Source organism: Ovis aries, chromosome 6, assembly GCF_016772045.2.
Source record: "Ovis aries strain OAR_USU_Benz2616 breed Rambouillet chromosome 6, ARS-UI_Ramb_v3.0, whole genome shotgun sequence".
NCBI classification, from domain to species: domain Eukaryota; kingdom Metazoa; phylum Chordata; class Mammalia; order Artiodactyla; family Bovidae; genus Ovis; species Ovis aries.
In genome coordinates, this window is record NC_056059.1 from 70,229,530 (window position 1) to 70,252,780 (window position 23,251).

The following is a 23,251-nucleotide window of genomic DNA, read 5'->3' on the forward strand; positions in this document are numbered from 1 at the left end:
TTTTTAGCTCTTTTACCTGGTACTCAAAATTCACATTACTGATTTAGTAATCTGTGCATTGAGCTTTTCTGGTGGCTCAGATGGTAAAGAATCTGCCTGAAATGCAGGAGTCCTGGGTTCGATCCCCAGGTTGGAAAGATCCCCTGGAGAAGAGAATGGCAACCCACTACAGTATTCTTGCCTGGAAAATTCCATGGACAGAGGAGCCTGGAGGGCAACAGTCCATGGGATCACAGAGTTGGACATGACTGAGGATCTAACACTTACTTGCACTTTCATCTGTGCATTAGCCATGATGGTAGACAACTGGTGTTCAGACTATTTTCCTAAGATCTATTATGGAAAATATTAATGGGGCTATTTTTCTCACCCAGGAACAGCAGTGTTCTCTCTTGGAAATAAACTTACTAACATACTTTTAAAGGAAGTTTTCATCTGTTCCAGGCCACAGACTGTTAACACGAGTTGAGGACATAGTTTGGTAACAAATCTCTTTCAAAACAATGGAAAATAAATACTAATAACAAAAATAAAACTAAATTCACAATAGAATGACTAATTTGTGAAAGCAAACTAAAGAGAATAGAAACTAGCCACTACTCGCTTTTTTACCTTCTTTTTTATCTTCTGAATTTTGAATTGATGCAAAGAAAACTGATAAAACTATTCTTTAAAGCTAAAGTTGTAACTATTAGAGGTAATGAAATAAAGTCATATAGACAGTGTAAAACAATTAAGAGGCAACTTATTTATCCACTCAAATGTGATGGATAATCCCATTAAGAAAAGTGTGTTAACAGTGTAGCTTTTAAAAGCAGATTTTAAAAGTTGAGCTGGATTCCTTTATGTTTCAGGAAAAAAATATTACCATCATCAATTTTAAAATTATTAACAACAAAATGGGTCAAAAACATGCTTAAGTTAAGTAAAAGTCACTCAGTCGTGTCTGAATCTTTGCAACCCCATGGACCATACAGTCCATGAAATTCTCCAGGGAAGAACATTGGAGTGGGTAGCCTTTCCCTTCTCCAGGGAATCTCCCAACCCAGGGATCAAATCCAGGTCTCTAGCATTGCAGGCAGATTCTTTACCAGCTGAACCACCACACCAAGGAAGCCCAAACATGCTTTAAGTGGCACCAAAATGACAATAAATTTAAAAAATTTAAATTTTTCCCTTTTGTTTTTTGAGATATCTTTGAAAAGCAATTCTGTAAGTAAATAGATTTGCTCTAAGTTTGTTTGAAATATATTTGACATTCTCTTTATTTCTACAGGATTTGTTTTAAAAAAATTACATCTAGCAGTTTCAAAAAGTTCAATCTTAAACACTCTCTTGTTGAAGGAAGCAAAGTACCCTTTTTGTAAGAATAAATAAATAAAAATAAAAGTCTAATTTTGAAAGCTAAGCATTATTCCAAAGTAGGATCACCACTGACTTTCTATCTCTGGCCAATACTTAGAATTATTTAAAAACAAAAATCATTTTTCTTGTATTCTTTTTAAGCTATGCAAACTTATCCCAAAAACATACTTTAACAAATTTTAACACACTATTTAAGAATCTAGGCTTCAACATTGCCAATTCCAGTACTTCATCTTCTTAATTAAAAACATTTTCCAGTTGATTTTGAATGGTTTAATAAATTTCATTTGTGATCTTGATATAAATTATTCCAAGAATGCAATTTTGATGAGTAAATCAGGGTAGTTCAATACGGGAAAAAAGGAGATAACCAAGAAATTGTTCATGTTTACCCTTTCATGGATGTATGGCATTTAGGAATCACAGCACATTTGAAGCATAGTTATAAGGATTCCATACTGCTAGAAGACAGTGTAAAAAAGACAAATGTCAGAGTTCACTAAGCCTGCAATACCAATATTCTTGACTAATGGCTGCTTCCTTGAGAACTCCAAAACTAGGTATATTTCTGAGTGCTCCAAATATTTAAAAAGTGAAACAACACATTCATGAAAATATTAAACATTTTGTGATTTTAAAAGTACATTTTATAAAAAATATATCTAAAGCTGATTTTTCTTTAAGCTGCTAAGATTTTAAACTGCACATGAATAAGTTCTTAAATGAACGATCTGGTTGAAGGGCTTTCAGTTACTAAAATTTTTTAGACATTGAAACTTTCTGCAGTTGAACAGTTAATACACTTTCAATTCAAGATACACTACGCTCAGAAAATATCTTCTTCAATCATGGCCTAGAGCCATAATGTCATTATTGATGCCAATAACTAAAAATAGGACCTTTCCTGTGGTTTCTTCAGGCACCTGCTTGTCAATTACCCTCAACTGGCAGCCTGCTGGACAGCCAGCTCCCTTGAGCAGAGTTCTTAGTTCCAACATTTCAACTCATTACAGAGTTAGTCACCATTTCCTCTATAACCCTTTCGAATACTTTGTAATTTCACAAAATTTCCCAAAGTATAACATATTTGAAAGAATAACAAACTCAATTGAATTCTATCCTAGTCTAGTGAATTTCATCATCAAATATTGTATTTTCCTATTGTCATTCACTATCAAGACAGTTTATTGATTTCTCTCCATGTGGATGCAGAACTAGAATGGCAAGTCTGTGGAGAACTGGTGTACTACATAGGGGAGCAGTGATGCTCAGAGTACCCTTCATTATCCCTAAGCATTTATTACATAAGGGAACATTACATAGAGCTTCTATGGATAGATCCATAAAGTACGATTCACTGACATGAGTGTTACTAGTTACTACACATTACAATTAGCTTAAACTTTAAAATAAAAAGGGAAATTAATGGTAAGGGAACGAATATAGTTAGCATTACATTATTCACCATTTGCTTGGAAAATGCAATGAGAACACACAAGCACACAAATGAGTATTTGTAGACCTGCCTTTGTAATTTAAAATGTTAATGAAATGTAAATTTTTTCTGTACAAAATTCATGAATGTTCATCTCTAAGCTGCATTGTGTCCAACCTTGTTGGAGTCCTTTTCATATTTTATTAGTACCCAAAGTCCCTCATTGTCCATTTCTCCTCCATCTCACCACCACCAAAGAAAATACTTTTGACAATCACAAATAGAATGGTGGCAGGAAAACATAAAATAATTTTAATTTCGAAAACAACACACCCCTTGCGTTTTCTTGTAACAAAATCAAGTTCTTAGGTTCCAACCTATTCATCATGAAGAGAATGTGTTTAATCTGATGTGAAGTTGGCTACCCAGCAAATCTAGTCAGGCTGTAGAATGTTTAACTCGGGGCCTGGTAGGCTGCCAGCCATTCTAAATGTTTTCACATGGACTAGCAATAAATAATTAAATGTTTAAGTCACAGTTTTCAGGCTGGACAGTAGATAGAGCTAGAATTTCACCACTTAGGGAGATAACAATTTGGGGTTGTTTTTCTTCAACAAATTGCCTTTAGGTGCTCTAGGTGACAGTCTTTCAGTTAGTCACAAAGAATAAATTTTGATAACATTTCATGATTTCAAATGATAAATAGCTTTTAGGATTTTTTTTCAAACTGCCAAATTTGCAAAAAGGAAGATTCTATTTATATTATAGCATTTACTGCAGGAAATCCACCCCCCCACATAAGTCTTGTCACAAACAATCTGTGAGCATAGATAAATGACAAACTCCTTATGTCATTATAAGGTTAAAATGGGGAGGGACGATGTCATCATAACTGAGAAAAAATCTTTCAAAATAAACATGTTCTCCTTCCCTCTCCTCCCAATTCTAATGGGTGGGAGTGACAGGACAGCCAACTGAACTTGAAAAAACAAAAACAAAAAACTCCCCAGTTGATTCCAAGGTACATCGCCACTGGGGTTTCTTCCAGCTCTGAGATTCTTTGTTAAAATGGATGTGGGCTATATGGCTAAAGAGCAATACCAGTGCTGACAGAACTGGAAAAGAAGATAGTGCCCTCCTACACACACACTTTCTGCAAGGTTCTCCTGGTGCAGCCTAATTATTGACGGCTTTGATAGTATTTAAACACATACTATGTGTTCATAGAGCATCTAATTCATCTTTGCTCTAAGCAGTAGACAGAAGAAACATTGGTCAGGCAAGCTGGGCGGAATGATTGACTTGCTACCCTTGCATTCTTTTACAGAAATACCTTTCAGCTGGAATAGTATATTATAAACAGAAGACTATGAAGAACTGGTTTTTCAAAGTTCATAAACCTTAGAATATGTCTGATAAATTTTAGTCACATTTAGAAAATAACTTCATTAGTTTTTGTTACATGTTTGAGGTACAGAGTAAAACTATATTGCTTATGCTTTATGTACACAAATATAACACATCTGCCTATCTCTTCAGGTCAGTCTTTCTAAGCATAAGTTTAAAGTAATTTAACTCCATTTCCATAGATTAATTCCAATTTGGAGGAAAAAAGTTCTCAATACATAGTACAAAAGTATTGTGTTGTTTCACTACCTTTTACCTATAGTAAATTCTTTAAGATTATACCATGGAAGAATGGTATCACTAATACAGAAATCATTGAGAAATACAGCCAAAAATACCAGGCAGAATATATAAATTCATCCCTGTGTTTTTCAAGTTTAGTCTTTAAACTATAGTTAATTACTTTTAAAAGACTTTTAAAAAATTACAGGAAAAAGATGCCCCAGAAGAACAAGTAGACAAAGATCCTGGGACATAAGACAAAAATTCTTACTACATTTAGTGTGCAAACTGGAATTTTAACCATGAAACACAGTAGTTGACAAACATCTTTTGGGGGAAAGAAACTACTGAGGAGACACCATTAATATAGGAAATAAGATTTCCTTTTCAGATGTTTACAGGAATTTTATATTTCCCACTTGTTGCAGAATGCCTCTTCAATTTATGCTTTCTGCCCAGATCATACATACAACATTAAAGGACTGGTAATTTAGACTTTTATTCTGCTGAAGTAATCAGTAAATTATTTTGACAGAAACCATCATATTTCATCTCTAAATAACTCAAGCTTGTTCTTTTAATACTTAAGTTGCTTTCTTGGTGATCAGTTTATTTTCTCAGACTTATATAGCAATTTTTTTCATAGTTCCTAATATTATTATTCTTTGCATTTCTAATTTAAAATGTCTGAAAATTCTTCATGTTTTATCAGTGCAGAATTTGTGATTTGATTAAAAAACAAACACAACAAAACCATATGGGTTAACAACAGATTGTCTGAACAATATAAACCACTAAAAGGGTGTGACTGTGCCACAGAGGTATTCTTTGGAAACTTCAGACACCACGCTGTGAGTAAATCACTGATTCAAGACGTATCAAGTTGGATTCCCCTTCCATTCACAGCAGAACATTTGAGATTTTTTACTAAGATGACCATCTCTGGAGTCCAGAATATGATACAAAGGAAGGAGCATATAACTAAACCCTTAATCTAGTTACCATCCTTCTCACCTGGAGACATACCAGCAGTACTTGAACATGCTAGTCCTCACAATCATCCACAAGGCACCCGTTAAAAGACAACTTAAACTCATAAGGCAGAGGAAGTCTAGCCTCAGTCATACTCTAGGAAGGACTCAAAAAGAGATCCGAGGGTGAGAGAGAATCATCTCTTTGCCACTTCAGAAGAAGAGTCTCTCACTTTTTAAATGGCCCTGTATCAGTCGACAAGGTAATCTGCGGTATGCTAGCCTGGGCTCCAAAAAGTGGGTGGTCTTTGCAGAGGGAGGTGCTCACTCAGTCTACCTATGGCCTGAGCCAGTTCCTGCAGCTGGACCAAAGGCAGCCCACAGACTACACCCGGCACATTTCTTCATTTCTCACTTGAGTGCCCTTCTTTAGTTCCCTTTCAACTGCCCACTTTATATCGGCTTCATTACACCACCGCTACATTTGTAATGTAAATTGGGAAACTCGGGGAAGTTTTTCTTTTGGCCTTGTCTATGGAAGAATACGGAGAGGTATTCAAAACGTATTAACACAAATCAATGGCACCAATAAAAGCAAAATCTCCTTAGCAACATAATCTTGATTGCAAAAGGAGAACTGAGAGCATTTAGCAGAACAGTGGCCCACATGGAATACGCATTTGTCTGGAAGAATCCAGCACAAAGCCTAAAAGAGAGATTTTGAAAAAATCCAAAATTAACTCACAGGGAACAGTTACTCTTTTTTTCAAAAGTATACAATTGGCTACATTAAATCTATCGTGTGCTTTTGCCTCAGCAACATTGTATCACACCACTTTGCAAACTGAAATTACAACACCCTGCATGCTTCACATGAGTTACAGGGTGTTTTTTGTTTGTTTTGTTTTTTGGACTTTTTTTCCTTTTGTTGATTTCTTTAGCAAAGCAAACAAAAAAGTCTAAAGAAATATTCATCTCACACATGATGTAAAGAAAACTGAATGGCTATCTAACAATATCTAAGACTATAGGTACAAAAGGTTAGGCTATCTTTTGGGCTTTCTGTGATGGATTCTAAGATAGTAACTAATGCCAGCAGTAATGGCATTTTTGCTTAGGTCTCCATCTGTGAAAAGGGAAACTTCATTTACTTTTGAGAACATTTGCATTTTTCTTGTTAGCATGGAGGAAAAAATAAAAAACTAAAAATTCAGAAAATAAGAAATCAATTCTTTCAAAACTACAATACTGAGATGATTCAAGGAAACAAAAATAATCCACAAGCACAAAATTTATCTTAGTTTTTAAATGCTTTAAATAGAATCAATTGTCACTTTGCATTTTAACTATAACAATCCAGGTGATAGAGTGTAAAAGCATCCCTACTGCTGAATGGAGAGATGTCCTAGTGAACTGAGATATAATTACTTATAAATATCCTATTTTAGAATTGTGCATGTAAATACACACCGATATACACTTTTTTCCATATATATGGAACTTTTTAAAGGTTTGCACTGGAACCTGGGTCAATCGGGTAAAATGAAAAAAATAGCTTATATGACAAAAAGTCACTTGATACAGTATAACAAACTTTACCTAAGTGCTAAATATGTATATTTAGAGCAGAAGTGATTAGAATTATATGTTTCCCCAAAAAACTTAAATATCAGTGCTAAACTTTAATAGCTATATTGGCTTTTAAAACTTAAGGACAACTTAAATAAGATCTTTGGAGGGAAAAAAAGGTAATATACAAGTTGTACTTTTGTTTTCCAACTATAAAGCAAGTTCAAGAACACAATAATATACAATTTTCTTTAATAAGTTTATTGCTCACAGTTCCTAAACTCATATTCATAATGCCTACTATTTTATTCCCAAAAATATGTGTGTGTGTATTCATTCACACAGTCATTTCAACAGACATGACTACCTTTGGTCAATTTCTTTTAAAGTGATTTGCTCTCTAAATTCCAGACTCCCTTTTCCAACTTCACCTAAATTGACTTAAATTTTTATTTAACACGTTATATAGTCTTTAGGGACCAAATGCTGTAAATTAGTCCATATTTCAGTTTTGAGCATAGAATCATGTTTTGAAGTCATGTATACAACAGATTCACTTAAGAATAATAAAAATTCAACTAGGCAAAGTAAGCAAGTTAAAAAAAAAAATGCCTAGCTCAAATCAGGTCTCCATTTGTTTACTAGAAAAAAATCATGTCAATGAAGATTTAATTTTACACAGCTAAATATTCTGCAGCCAAGACTGGAACAAAGACCAAGCCATCTTAAATACAGATATTTTTCACAATTATAAAAACCAACAAATTTTTATCTAACCAAAAGAAAAATCTCATCAACAAAAACAGATGATATTCATTTGATAATGGCTTTCTCAATAAAGAAAAATATATATCTTTAAAATTCAACTGCATATTTATCAAGTTACCAATTATTTTCATTACTAGACTTAGCTAGGTGTAATTAGAATAACCTGAAGGTATAATTCATAGGGACCTTGATCATGGGTCTGCATAATTGCTCACTCATGAAAAATTTCTAATGAATTAGTTTATTTGAAAACTATTCCATGCTCATCAAGGACATAGGAACAAATTCCTAAAATCCTTTATTTAGTACTTTTCAAACTGTTTGTCACACTTAAATTATAAAAGATAAACAGACGAATACTGTATTCAAGGTAGCCTCCAATCTTCTCAAAAAACGTTATATAGCAAAACTTTAGAACAATATTTTTCTTAAAAAAAAAAACAAAAACAAAAACAAACCTTCCCAGTGCCCTGTAATACATAAAGAATATATAAAAGGAAGTATAAAGCTGTGTGCAATTCCTGGCCATTGTATAACGTTCCCCTCTGTAAACCAAACTGTAGGATAACAATGCAGTTATTTCTCTCCAACAGTAGAATTCAGTACACATTTTTCCAATCATGTCTACCTTGTTTTCCAGCTCTAGTCTACAATGCTTAACTCTTCTGAAAGGTCAAAATGTCATTAGCTCTAATTAACGTAAAAAAGAAATAGACACTTTAAAAGGGCTTTGATAACTTCAGTTACAACAAACTTCTGTTTTTGAAGACTTTATGGCAATGCAATAAGATTGGAGTAATTACCTAATTAAATAAGCTGCTATTAAAAGGGAAGAAAGAGGAGGTGGTCTTTTATTTAGTACAAAAGGTTTCTTGCCAAACTAGAATATACTTTTCTTCTAAAACGTTTAAAATCTAACCACTCTTACTAAATTAAGAACCAGTAGGAAAAAAAATAGTAAAGAAATATCTGTAGTTTAAGGGTACATTATGGTCCAGTACAGGAGAGTGGCCAAAACAGTGACCTGTTCCTCATCTTCTCTTGAAGGCTGGTTGACATTATGGTTCTTTCCTTTCCTTTTTTTTTTTTTTAAGGGATACCCTATCTGCCAAAGTTGAGCATTATTAGTATAGTTAATTCAATGAAATATTTATGAGATACAGAGCAAAGAAAGCAATATACAATGTATCTTTCATGAAGAGAAAAAAGTTGTCAGTTCTTAAATTCAGAGCACCATGTTTATGAAGTAGAATGTTAAAACACATCAAAACAAAGGCATACTTTTACTTAAATATCAGATATAACTATATTTTAAAAGGTCTTTAAGAAAGAAATTTTTCTCAGATATTATATTTAATGTTTACCTCATTTTTAAATAAGCAAATATTATAAGTATATATAGGGAGTACTCACTATAACTCTTCAATTTTAAAAGCAAAATTTGATAACAACTCAAGTTTCTGCTGATATCGTTAAGTTTAAAAAGCTACTCAATCATTACTATTAAACATCTAGCTACTTATTTTCATATAGGACATAATAAACAGCAAAATAAATGATTAAAAAATATGAGGTAGTCATAGTATCCATCCATGAAAATGAAAAGCGAAGAGGCCAAGTAAACTTGATCTTGCAGAACATGAGAAATCAATTCAAAATCAGGTTTAGTAATCTGAACTTGTTTTCATTACTGTCTATTAAAGCTACAATCAATCTCTGTTGTTTTAATTTACCAAGGTGAGGTGGTGAGGGTGGGGGGAGGGGGTTATCGCTCCCTATGGCAGAATCAAGTACACAGATTTATAACTAATAATGTAAACACTAGCTAAGCTTCTGCTGCTGCTGCTGCTGCTAAGTCGCTTCAGTCGTGTCCGACTCTGTGCGACCCCAGAGACGGCAGCCTACCAGGCTCCTCCATCCCTGGGATTCTCCAGGCAAGAGTACTGGAGTAGGTTGCCAATTCCTTCTCCAATGCATGAAAATGAAAAGTGAAAGTGAAGTTGCTCAGTCATGTCCGACTCTTAGCAACCCCATGGACTGCAGCCTACCAGGGCCCTCCGTCCATGGGATTTTCCAGGCAAGAGTACTGGAGTGGGGTGCCGCTAAACTATCAAAAATCTATAAAAGTACAGAACAAGGTAACTCAAGATATCCTTCATATCTCAAAGATAAATCTCCTTCAAACCTCAACTTCTACAAAAGGTCTGATCCTAAAAACAACATACAGTTCACAATTATATCTATGAAAATTAAGAATCTATTTATTTAAAAAGATAGTTTCAGTTTACTTAACACTAACTTTTTCAGAATTTTCCAGTTTATTGTGATCCACACAAAGGCTTTGGCATAGTCAATAAAGCAGAAATTGATGTTTTTCTGGAACTTTCTTGCTTTTTCTATGATCCAACGGATGTTGGCAATTTCATCTCTGGTTCCTCTGCCTTTTCTAAAACCAGCTTGAACATCAGGAAGTTCACGGTTCACATACTGTTGAAGCCTGGCTTGCAGAATTTTGAGCATTACTTTACTATCGTGTGAGATGAGTGCAATTGTGCGGTAGTTTAAGAATTCTTTAGCATTGCCTTTCTTTGGGATTGGAATGAAAACTGACCTTTTCCAGTCCTGTGGCCACTGCTGAGTTTTCCAAATTTGCCGGCATATTGAGTGCAGCACTTTCACAGCATCATCTTCCAGGATTTGAAACAGCTCAACTGGAATTCCATCACCTCCACTAGCTTTGTTCGTAATGATGCTTCCTAAGGGCCCCTTGAATTTGCATTCCAGGATGTCTGGCTCTAGGTGAGTGATCACACCATCATGATTATCTGGGTTGTGAAGATCTTTTTTGTACAGTTCTTCTGTGTATTCTTGCCACCTCTTCTTAATATCTTCTCTTCTGGTAGGTCCATACCATTTCTGTCCTTTATTGTGCCCATTTTTGCACAAAATGTTCCCTTGGTATCTCTAATTTTCTTGATGAGATCTCTAGTCTTTCCCATTCTGTTGTTTTCTTTTATTTCTTTGCATTAATCACTGAGGAAGGCTTTCTTATCTCTCCTTGCTATTCTTTGGAACTCTCCATTCAAATGGGTATATCTTTCCTTTTCTCCTTTGCCTTTAGCTTCTCTTCTTTCCTCAGCTATTGGTAAGGCCTCCTCAGGCAGCCATTTTGCTTTTTTGCATTTCTTTTTCTCGGGGATGGTCTTGATCCCTGTCTCCTGTACAGTGTCACGAACCTCCATCCATAGTTCATCAGGCACTCTGTCTATCACATCTAGTCCCTTAAATCTATTTCTCACTTCCACTATATAGTCATAAAGGGATTTGATTTAGGTCATACCTGAATGGTCTAGTGGTTTTTTCCACTTTCTTCAACTTCAGTCTGAATTTGGCAATAAGGAATTCATGATCCGAGCCACAGTCAGCTCCTGGTCTTGTTTTTGCTGACTGTATAGAGCTTCTCCATCTTTGGCTGCAAAGATTATAATCAATCTGATTTCGGTGTCAACCACCTGGTGATGTTCATGTTTAGTTTTCTCTTTTATTGTTGGAAGACTGTGGAAAATTCTGAAAGAGATGGGAATACCAGACCACCTGACCTGCCTCTTGAGAAACCTGTATGCAGGTCAGGAAGCAACAATTAGAACTGGACATGGAACAACAGACTGCTTCCAAATAGGAAAAGTATGTCAAGACCGTATATTGTCATCCTACTTATTTAACTTATATGAAGAGTATATCATGAGAAACGCTGGGTGGGAGCAAGCACAAGCTGGAATCAAGATTGCCGGGAGAAATATCAATAACCTCAGATATGCAGATGACACCACCCTTATGAAAGAAAGTGAAGAAGAACTAAAGAGCCTCTTGATGAAAGTGAAAGAGGAGAGTGAAAAAGTTGGCTTAAAGCTCAACGTTCAGAAAACGAAGATCATGGCATCTGATCCCATCACTTCATGGCAACAGAGGGGAAACAGTGGCTGACTTTATTTTTCTGGGCTCCAAAATCACTGCAGATATTGATTGCAGCCATGAAATTAAAAGATGCTTACTCCTTGGAAGGAAAGTTATGACCAACCTAGACAGCATATTAAAAAGCAGAGACATTACCTTGCCAACAAAGGTCCATCTAGTCAAGGCTATGGTTTTTCCAGTTGTTGGACTATAAAGAAAGCTGAGTGCTGAAGAATTGATGCTTTTGAACTGTGGTGTTAGAGAAGACTCTTGAGAGTCCCTTGGACTGCAAGGAGATCCAACCAGTCCATCCTAAAGGAAATCCTGAATATTCATTGGAAGGACTGATGTTGAAGCTGAAACTCCAATACTTTGGCCACCTGATGCAAAGAGCTGACTCATCTGAAAAGACCCTGATGCTGGGAAAGACTGAGGGTAGGAGGAGAATGGGATGACAGAGGATGAGATGGTTGGATGGCATCACCAACTCGATGGACATGGGTTTGGGTGAACTCCGGGAGTTGGTCATGGACAGGGAGGCCTGGCGTGCTGCGATTCATGAGGTCGCGAAGAGTCGGACACAACTGAGCGACTGAACTGAACACCAATTATTACGGGATAACAAATAGTTTGGTTTGGGATTGGTCTGGAGCCTTTTCTCTCTACCCTATTACTAGACATAAATCAGCTTTCTTCAGAAACAATGGTTTGAGAAGCCTCACATGCAACCATTCTACTACTTCCTTCCTGGGAAAGTCCAGACTGATAGGGTGTTTTGAAAAGGAAAACCAATTGAAAATTGGTTAAGAAATTCCCTTTTAAAACTGCAAGTACCACTTTAGAAGAATTCAGAGTGTCAGCCATTTTCACTTAATGTCACTGACTCACTTTAATTGGCTTTCTAAACACCTAGCTAACAGCACGAAAAAATTAACATTCTTACTGGGAGCTTTGAGTAAGGAAGATAGACAGAAAGGCAATTCTGAATTATCCACACCTGGGTGAAGATTCCGGCCATCAGGAGGGCAGCAAAAGGACCCACAATACTTCAATGGGATAGGAGAAGCTTGAAAGAGAGTCCAGGACTAAATGCTAGAATTCAAAGACAGTTTTAAATACATTGTACTTAAGATTAAGTACTAGTGACCAAGAGTTGAGCCAAAGCAAATATTTACAGTGAAACATTAGGCAAGCAGCTAATGGTTATAATAGTAAAGCACTTACCATAAAAGTTGAAACAGTCTATATAAATACTACTAAATACAAGTATGGGGTCACAAAGAGTTGGACATAGCGGAATGACTAAACAACAACAATAACAAAAGTAGTGTAGTTTGAAATCATGCAGCTAGGGATGCAGTTATGGATTCAATTGTACGTTACTACTTAATATCATTATTTTATAACCAAAGATTGATATGGAATGCTGTCAATATTTTATATAGTTGGTCTGTGTCTATGACCATTAAGAGGCAATCGGAAGCCCTCTGTGTGTAACACTGAAAATACAACTATGGAGAAACTTGTGGTTCTTCCTGATTTTAAATTATTCGATTAAAAAACTAGCTTCTCTAGTAAGGATAGGAAATCACTGTTTACTAGTTTCCAAGGTTGAACACTTCTTGATTTCAGACCAAAATTACATGTTTATATTTTAAATGGATGAAACCTAGTCATTAAAGAGTCATAATAGAGCATCTGAGGACCATTTTATATGTCAGGCTGTGAGAGAAGGGCATAGTTACCTTAAGAGCTAAATGTTACTTCAGTTTTACTACAGTCATTAGATTTTGGATGATCATATATTTTAATTCAGGTATACAAAAGTCATGTGCTAAAATATAATAGGGTTTGCAAAGTACAATGTTTGATAAAGGAATGTTTCTACAAAGGGATGCTGGACTAATTGTAAAATGCCAGTAATATATTGCCAGAATGAAGATCATAAGATATTCACTTAACCTATGTAAAATCTATACATTAGATTTTCTGCTGATAATACCTTTTCTTGGCCATTTTTATAATTACGTACTATGGTTCATGTCTCACAAACTAGAAAACAGAAACTAAAGATCATCATTTAAAACATTTCCTTTGGAAATAAAATTTCCTTTGGACTAATGTTCATATAACACAGGCATCTCCAACATTCCTAACTTCCAGTAACACGGACACTGAAAATTCATGATTCAAGAAAGGGTAAATAAAAGGGCTTACACTGGGGGCTACTAATGAAAACCCAAACATGGAAATCTAACTGCTCAAAGTATAACTGGCTTATGGTAATCTCACATATCAAGCATTCACAGCTCTTTTCCATATATTCATTAGAAATATGACTGCCCATTTCCAGGGACTCTTTAGGCAACATATTTGTCAATAAAATTAGGAAAATATTTTAAAATCCTATACTTAACATTATCAAGTATGAAAACTATCCTGTTAAAAATATTAATATTCTTATGGGAATACAATGTTAAAATTACAACTTATAGAAGATTAATAGAAGAAAAGAATTATGCCTAAATGGGTACAGTTCTTCCTATAAAGCTGATTAACATGATGCTCCACAAATTCACAAAATTTCAGATTTGGAACTGTGCTGCATAGTCTACACAGTTATATTTTGCTGTTCTTTTGGAATCCTCCTGAGGCAAAATCAGCGTTCTCCATGAGATGATTTGTCACAGGGAAACCACAGAGGAATACTAGAGTTTCTGAATAGCATTATCTTTTAATTTGCACTACTTTAAGGTGATAGGACATATCCAAGACACAAGGTAAATAAAATGAGAAGTGTATGAATTCTCTGTACTTTGAGCTCTTCATAGGAAAAGTGTTTTATAAATTCAAGTTGATGTTTTGGGAAGCAAAGGAAACAAATAAATCTCAGGACGCACCCCTCTCCAAAAATCCTAATTTTTAAGATAGTTCCTAATATATGATAGGATATGTCATTAAATTATTCAAATTCACATAGAATTACAGTACTTTGGAGAAGTACAAAGAAATAGTTTTTAAAAATACAGGTATATAAATTAATGAAACTGGTATTTAAAAGATTTAATACAAGGAAAAGTATTATATAGTGGTACCAATTCTTAATACAAATTAAGCATAGTTTATATAATTTCAAAAGTTATTCACATTATTGCTCGATACCACAGTTGTATGGAACATGTTGTATACACACACAAAATTTGTATAATTTCAAGGTTTATAAAAACAAAAATTTACACATAGGCCATTCAGAAATTTAGAAAGTTTTAAAATGCATGGAGATATGTACAACCAAAAGGAGCAGAAAAAAAAAAATGTATGCCTGTACATATTTTAAAGAAACAAAATGATCTGACTCAAACTTGTGTATCATACTCTTAATCAGAAAAGTATACATAACTGGACTGAAAGCAAACTAGTGGATTAAAACAGTACTAGATATGCCCTCCATTTCTTAGGAATAATCTGTTTTAAATATCAATGGGATATTAAACACCAGTTTAATTCTATAATGTTTTCTTTCGAAAACTTTTCAGAAACATACGCATTCTACAATTGCTGTTAGATTGAGAGATAGTTCCCTTAGAAATTTTTTAAAGGAGTATTTCTAGTATTCCTACACTTTTGTACATAAGATTTGATAAAACAATAAAAAATAACCCAAATAAGGCCATTAAATTAATACCTTGATCAAAAATATACAGATTGCAATGCTACTATGTTTTGTGATCCTGAGCTCTAGTAAACATTAGATGCATGCATACCATTCACTGATTTGTCTATTCTAATGAAAATAATTTAATCCTGCCTTACGACTTTTGTAGATGGAAATACTTTCAAAATATTTGACAGGTCTTTATAATGTTACAGATATTTCTGCTGTAAACATAGCATTAGGAATTGTATGAGAAGGAATATGTTATGGTTCAAAAAGCTATGAAAGAAAACACTATTTTAAAATAATGACAATAAATTTAAAAAGCAAGAGAAATACTACAGGGTGTGCTTGCTAGAATAATAGATAAGTAGGGCCTTACAAAGGTCTTTTTCTATATTAAGGAATTAATAAATAAAGGACTGTGTATACCTTGGTGGTAAAATAAAAAAGCTGGCCACTTTTTATGCTAAGTTCAAATGTATTTTTCTTTTGATAATACAAAAAAGTAATCCTTGAAAATCAGAATACATAACAGAAAAGAGCACAATAACTTAAGTATTAAACATCTGTATGAAATAACTGTTGCAAAGTTTGACAAAAATGCACACTTAGAACATGCGGTTATTTAAAAAAAAAAAAAAAAAAACAGAAAAAAACACCACACGATTCTGTAGAACCAATGTTATGTCACCACCAGGAGAGCACCAAGCAAGGCACCATTGGAAAGACAACATACTTGGAAAGTCTCTATAAATAAAGTAAATGCTAATCTGGTCGAAAAATCGGTGTCTTTGGTAAAAATTCTATGAGGATGACCTGTAGAAGGAGAAAACAAGTTTTAAAAGGATTTCTTTAAAATTTTATCTTAAAAAACTTCATTTATATTCCCATCACTTAAAACAATTTTTATAGTGCCTCTGACAAAGAGCAGAATACATGCATTTACTGAGAGCTAACTACATACCAAATATTTCATACTATCTATTTAATCCTGACAATGAGGCAAGTATTATCATTACTCACTTTACAGAGGAGAAACCTGATGATTTGAGAAGTACAACACCACAGATTATGGAGTTAGTATATGAACAAAAGACTGTCTTAACTCCAAAGCCTTGCCCTTTCTACTCCCTTATGGTGGCTGCAGCTGACCCTAATATTCAGCTCCACAGGCTTCTTCCCTTTTATTTACAGCCCAGTTCCACGGGTCTTTAGGTTCTAGAGCTGTTCTCATTTTACTGTACTGGGACATGTGATCTCTAGACAAACTGTTGGTTCTCTCTCTTAATTTTTTAAAAACATTCTTTTCTTTTTAAGTTAGCAGAATTAAAGGTTAGGCTAGCAAAATTAAAGGTTAAAATCTGTTCCAAAGGACTTTTTACTAGGAAACTAAATGGAAATCAATCAAAAAACAAAACACAGTTAACACAGAAAGACACAGGTTGACCAGAGCTAATTTTTATTCCAAACTTGGAACTGTCTTAAATTATAATCAATTTTCCCCCTTGTTTCAACTCTGTACGGAATGGATGCTAAACAAAAAATTATTCAATTTAAACACTTTCCAGTTTGAGGAACTCCTCAGTCTTTTTAGAAACTGTCTTGATATGACCTCTATGTTTGGGTACTTTTCTACATTTAGTCATCTGAGCCACAAATCTTCATTTTCACTCTTTAGTTCTCCTGATTTTTGACCTGCCTCAAAAAAGAAGGTATTTCTATACATGGCTCCAATATACTCCTCCCCTAGCTGACTCATCATTTGGTGCCCCTGTGTTACTCTCCTGACCTATTATTTGCCTACAAAATGTTCACTAGCTTCCTACCCAGCTTCTTTATTTGAGCTAGAATCCTCTGTTTTTCAGTGTCCTCACCTATAAAATGAAAGGATTGGAGAGATGGCAAGATTTCTTTCTAGCTCTAAAATTTGATGACTAAATTATATTTTCCAGTCTATATTGCACAATGAATAGTAAAAGATATCTTTGACTATCTGAATTATTACTAGTTTTAAAAGAATATATCCTACAAACTTTTTCCCTTCAGAAGCCATACACAGAAGTTAACCATTTGTCTCATTTCTTCTGCCATATCTGAATAAAAGAAAATTTGGTCTATTTCATAAATTTACTCCAATATTCAAAACATAGTCAAGGAGAAATATTTCCCTTTAGCTAACAAATGAAATTTCTGTAAATTAAAGAAAATTTGAAGTCATACAGATATACAGATTATTTCTATTTTAACTTTGCAAAACTATTTGTAGGGAGTTTTTAAAATTATGTTTTTCCTCCACTCAACTGTCATAAATACACATACACACACGCATACACACTCCAAGAAAACTGAAGAAAAATACATTTTAAAGTAATTTTTAAGTTTTTAAAAAACTACTCTTCTAGATATTTTCTATGATGGTAAGAAAATATAATGGCTTTAGTACAAAAGTTGTTTATCTAAAAATTAATGACAATTTAACAGAGCAATAAGAGCACATATTTTACAGAGCATATAAGTTCAGAATGTTTTGGAAGGTTACATTATTTTAATTAATACTGCTGCTGCTGCTGCTAAGTCGCTTCAGTCATGTCCGACTCTGTGTGACCCCACAGACAGCAGCCCACCAGGCTCCCCCATCCCTGGGATTCTCTAGGCAAGAATACTGGAGTGGGTTGCCAATTAATTAATACTACAACATCATAAATATAAACATTAAAGAGAATGAGCATATTTTATGAATGATCTTACAGTTCTATCTGGAAATAATAGTATTGGGAATACTTTTATGCTTTGCTTTCCAAAGTAAATTTAGAAGTGTGCTAAATAAATAAATAAAAGCTTCTATTTTATTAATAAGCTGAGTGTTTGGGTTTATAAATATAGCAAATATTTTTTCACAAAATCCTTTAAATCACTTATATATCCATTTCTTCTCACAAAATACATAAACTCTCTCACCAGTGAGTTTTCATCTATGATGAAAATACAAGCCTAGTATTTTCATAGGTCAATCTCAAAACAAGTTATTCGAATGTGCTTTTATTATTATACAAAAGTATCAAGTGCCTTTTTACCATCATAAATTAACATGTTTGATATAATAGATAATGATAAAATCTACATTATTTAGTTCACTGAATAGAGCTATTCTATGAAAAAAGAGACATTTTAAAGACATCTTTTATGTTCACGGCTAGAAATGGGATTTGATTGTGTGATAATGAAAGAAAGAGAAAATGCTACAGAGAAAAATGATTTTATGATAATTTCCAACTATTTCCAGTATCCAGGCACTGTTTTCATTAATCTTTTATACACACATACACACACACACATGCTACCTATGATGGCTATTCTGTGTCAAAGAATAGACAAAATTTGTCAGAAATGATGTGCTAGATACTCAACCCCATGCTCAGTTCTTCTTCTTTTCATATATTAATCTTTTCATACTTAACACAAAACATCCAGGCTCAAGGGAGAATAAAAATTCACACTTTTTCTATAGTATTCTGAACTTTTCAAACTGAGAAAAAATTTTCAAGTAAAGCAAGTAGCTGGTAAATTAAATCCCATTCTAAGCTCTAAAACTGACTGTATACACATACCCATTAGATATCTTTTAAAGAATAAATTACTGGGTGAGCAACATCTTATCTCCTGTTTACTTTTAAGATACTTTTTACAGAATAATATCCCAACAACACTTTGAAAGATTCTTTAAAGGCCACTGAGGTATGGGCAGTTAAAATCTATAAAGGCTAAAGGTTTCTTAAGCTCCAGTGGCTTGGCTGAAAGGTTTTCTTCCATACTTGGAAACCTGATTAGCATTATATAAAAAAGCCATATCTGACTTGCTGCGTAACCAAAGTTGTGGTTATTCTTTATACAGCATCTAAAATTTCACACTCCATCAACACATGTTCAGCCTATTTTATCTTGGCAATTAATTTATTATTTTTCAGAACACAGTGAAGCCTTGTTTTCAAGTCATTCATAACTTTATAAATCAGTCTTGCACATGAAACCATGCATCTGTGAACCGTAAAAAATCCTTGCACTCAGGAGATTAAGCTTCTGACACCTTTGCTGATTAATAATCATGGAAAGAATAAGATCAGAAGCAAAATAAATGATCATTTAATAGAGAAACTCACAAAACAGCCCTTTAACTTACATATTCCATCATGTTATTCGTTTCACATTTCCTTTTGCTCAGTCTCCAGTGCAAGCACAGCTAGACAAGTAGGAGAGTAAAAGAAGAAAAATGAGCTCTATTTTATTGCAGCACACAGACTAACCCATTTGTCCATCTTTCATATTTTTAGTTCAACAAAAGCATCTGTTTCCATACTGTGCAGTTCAGACCTCAACAGTACGAAGCTGCTCCCCGTGGTACTCACCTTGTGGTATAACCTATTGTTTTCCCATTCTAATAACTTCTCAATCGATCTTCGTGTCTAGAAGACAAATGAGAAAAAAGTTTACTCCTGACTGGTTTTAGAAAAACGTGGTTTTGCAGCTGTTTTTTGTGTGAAAAGGAAAGAGATATAAGACAGTGACTGAGTATAGAGTGGTCTATAACACTAGCAACATTCTAGCACTAAATAGTAGCCTGAACAGAAATAGGACTCTGTTTTGATAAAGATATGGTTTGGGGCATTGTATTTTTTAACTGTTTCATACTTACTAGTCTCTGATTTATTTAAGTCTAAAAAGCTAATGTTATCCACTAAAAAATACAAATTTAAATCCCCATTTCTTTCAAAAATATTTCCGTAATATTTAGTAGTAATAAGAATACCTTAATACATATTTTAAAACAAAGCTATTTATACATTAACAAAATGAAAAGGGTCTTTAGTCTAAATTTAAAAAGGAAATGATTAAAAGTTAATAAAAAATATCAATCTATATCAAATCAAACTAATTTTTATATCATACTTAAAAATAATGTCCAAATTTTAAAACTAAGCTTATTTATTATTTTACAAAGATTTTCACAGGCAAAACTGCATTTAATCCAATCATTTTTGTTGGTTTTCAAATAAAATTGGTTTCATTTGAAAATCAAACTTTATTCAATACTACTGTTAAAGGTATCAACTAAGAAATTTATACAGAAGGTCACTTGATTTTTGCAGTGTACACTATGCAGCATGAAATGTTTCTTGCTTGGGGAGGAATAAAGAGGAGGATAATTCATGGTGCCAGGTGTTAGGATGAGACTGACACAGCTGCAGGTGCAAACAGGACAGTGTTGCCACAAGAAGAAAATGCAACTTGCTGCAGCTGCAGCTTCCTTGCAAGGAAAGGAAAAAAGCATCCAGCTCCATTAATGTGGCACAACTAAGTAAGTACTAATCATCAAATATGAAAATGTGACTATCAAGCAAGGATGAGTGAGGTGAAAAATTGTTATGACCAAGCTGATTTTGAATACTCTAATGTTACATAATAAAATGTTTAATATCTATTTAAGGTATCTACTGTAATCTAGTTACCATATTACCTTCTAGCATGTGGAACATGCTAAATACACACCACAGACACAGAGGTGCCAATTATAATTCGTAACTACCACTTACTGCCTTACATTTTCCAAGCTTATGTCAAAAAAATCAGAAACTCAACTAACTCCCTGGGTAATAATATGCCAATGACTAATTTATTACATTACTTTTTTGAACAGTTTTTTTGGCAAGAATTTTAAAGGAAAAAAGTGCCCTTGTTAACAATGATCAGCAGACCTCACTTGTTTCTTTGTAAAGATAGCCTTTTAGAGGCAGCTCTCCTTTTAAATGAAAATAGGGCAGCAGTTATGGTCACACTTTTTGTTAATTTAGTTGCCAGTCAGCCCCAAATCAAAAGAAAATAAGGCTGCAGAGTGTAATTAACATTCAGTTCAGTCGTTTTGTCCCTTGTCTAGCCCCCAAGCTTTGTTAAAATTGCCATCTGAATGCTGAAGGCTGTAGGGAAATCGATTTGATTCTAATCGCACCATGAAAAGAACATGATCTAACTGCTTTCAGCCCTCCGTAAATCTGTACTAGGTCTTTAGCACAATGCAACTTCCAATTTAAAAAGCACTGAATGTCTCGTCAATGACTTTGTGAAGAAAAAAGAACAAGGAGCAGACATAAAAATTCCAATAGTTGTTTAAGCATTAAAGTTCATTTGCATCACAGCAAACCTGAAAAGGGCTGACCTCTCAAACCGCCTCTCAGGTCTATGAAGTTGTAGCCTTGACAAGCTCACATTGACAGAGCTCATTGACTCTGAAAGGCTACTCTATCAATGGTGAAAAATGGCAATAGGTTCTACTCTGAGCAGGCATCTGCCTGCCCACCCGCTGCTAAACCAATGGCAAAACCGATTCAAAACCTGAATCTACCTTGTAATCTTCCTTTCTAGGACCTTTTAATAATAGATTAAGATTACTATACAATTTGAGGTTTTACTTTTGCTGATGTTTAAAAAGGGGGCAGGAGGTATGAAAGAAGTAGGGTGAGGAGAACAAGCTTTCAAGTCTGTTGTTTCATATTAATATATAAAAATTAAAAGTTTAACATTACATTCTGCAAATACGCATTACACACAGAAAAAAAGTGTAGTTTCCACAATCATTCATCACAAATTTAAACCCATACTATAACAAGAACAAACATTATGAATGGATCTCATGGTGTATATGATACATACACACAAACACACGTCAATTTAGAAACTTAAAATAAGTTACTTTAAATAACTCAAATCAACTACCCATATATGAATAAAAGACAAGTACAAAGCATGAACCTTAAATTCCAAAATATTTATGTAGAAATGCCAAATTTATCCTTTGCTTCTAATTGGAAGTTTAATGACAGGATTTGATATAGTAATTGTATCTTACAATATTTAAGAATTCTAAATCAAACAAACAGTGGTATGCCATATTCCAAATAAGCATCTAAACATAAAATATTTTTATACACTTGACAGTCTGGAGTAATAGCTGTGAATTTGCAGCATTTAATCTTGCTATTGATATAAGACTTCTTTCCTGCTTGACAGGTGGAAAAAAAAAAGCACATGCACGTGCAGCTTAATTAATCATTGCACTTGACATCTCAGTGATTTACAGTGAGGAGCAGGTGAGAATATACAAAACCAGAAAGGAACTCTTGATCTGAGTGGAACATTTCTAGAACACTAAGGTGACAAGTATATAGACTGTAACAGTCATTAAAAAAAAGAAAGAAACTGTGCCACAAATTATTTGCTAGTAACAACAAAAGCTCAAATTAAATGGGGGGGAAAATGCTTTAACTACTGAGAATGTTTAATACTTTGCAATTATTTTCAGTTAACAAAATCAAAATATATTTTCACGATTAAATACAACAACAATTTGGCAGATATTTTTAAAAATGACACCAGCATTTATAAAAATCTATTTAAAAGCCTTTAAACATGAAAAGAAAGTACCTTATTACTGCAGTACTCTAGAAATAAAAGTGAAGAGCTTATGTCCACAGGGTTGTCAGATAGCTATTTATAACAAAACATAAGATTAAACACGGCCAAACTCTATAATTATTACTGGACAAACAAACTTAACCATATAAAAACCTGTCCTTGATTTTTTAAAGTATTTCTATCGATCACCAAATCTACATAAATTAAAGGAAACTAATAGGCCTCAGAAAAAAACAGTATGTATAGGGTCTATCAACAGGAAATACTTTTAAAAAAGTCATCTTTCAGTGTTCTAGGCCAGTGGATCTAAAAATAATCAAGTTTCTTAAAAGAATTTGGTGCTTGTGAAAAGCACCAGACTGATAGTCATGGGAACTAAAAATCTTCTATTTAACTGAAAGAACAGGGGAAAGGGCAGTGCAGGCTTCAGTGCAAGCT

General features: G+C 33.9%; 1 protein-coding gene across 2 annotated transcripts in view; it reads right to left on the reverse strand.

Annotated features, from left to right (window-relative positions):
• Nucleotides 1–1,177: 1,177 nt before the first annotated feature.
• Nucleotides 1,178–23,251, reverse strand: part of CHIC2 (cysteine rich hydrophobic domain 2) — a 71,421-nt gene continuing 49,347 nt past the window's right edge. For both annotated transcript variants that reach the window (XM_060417122.1, XM_004009829.5), the window contains exons 4-6: nt 19,753–19,809; nt 19,527–19,586; nt 1,178–16,165 (exon numbers count right to left, since the gene is read on the reverse strand). In XM_060417122.1, coding sequence (XP_060273105.1) covers nt 16,115–16,165; nt 19,527–19,586; nt 19,753–19,809 — 168 coding nt within the window. In that variant the 3' untranslated portion in view covers nt 1,178–16,114. The remainder of the gene's footprint in view (nt 16,166–19,526; nt 19,587–19,752; nt 19,810–23,251) is intronic.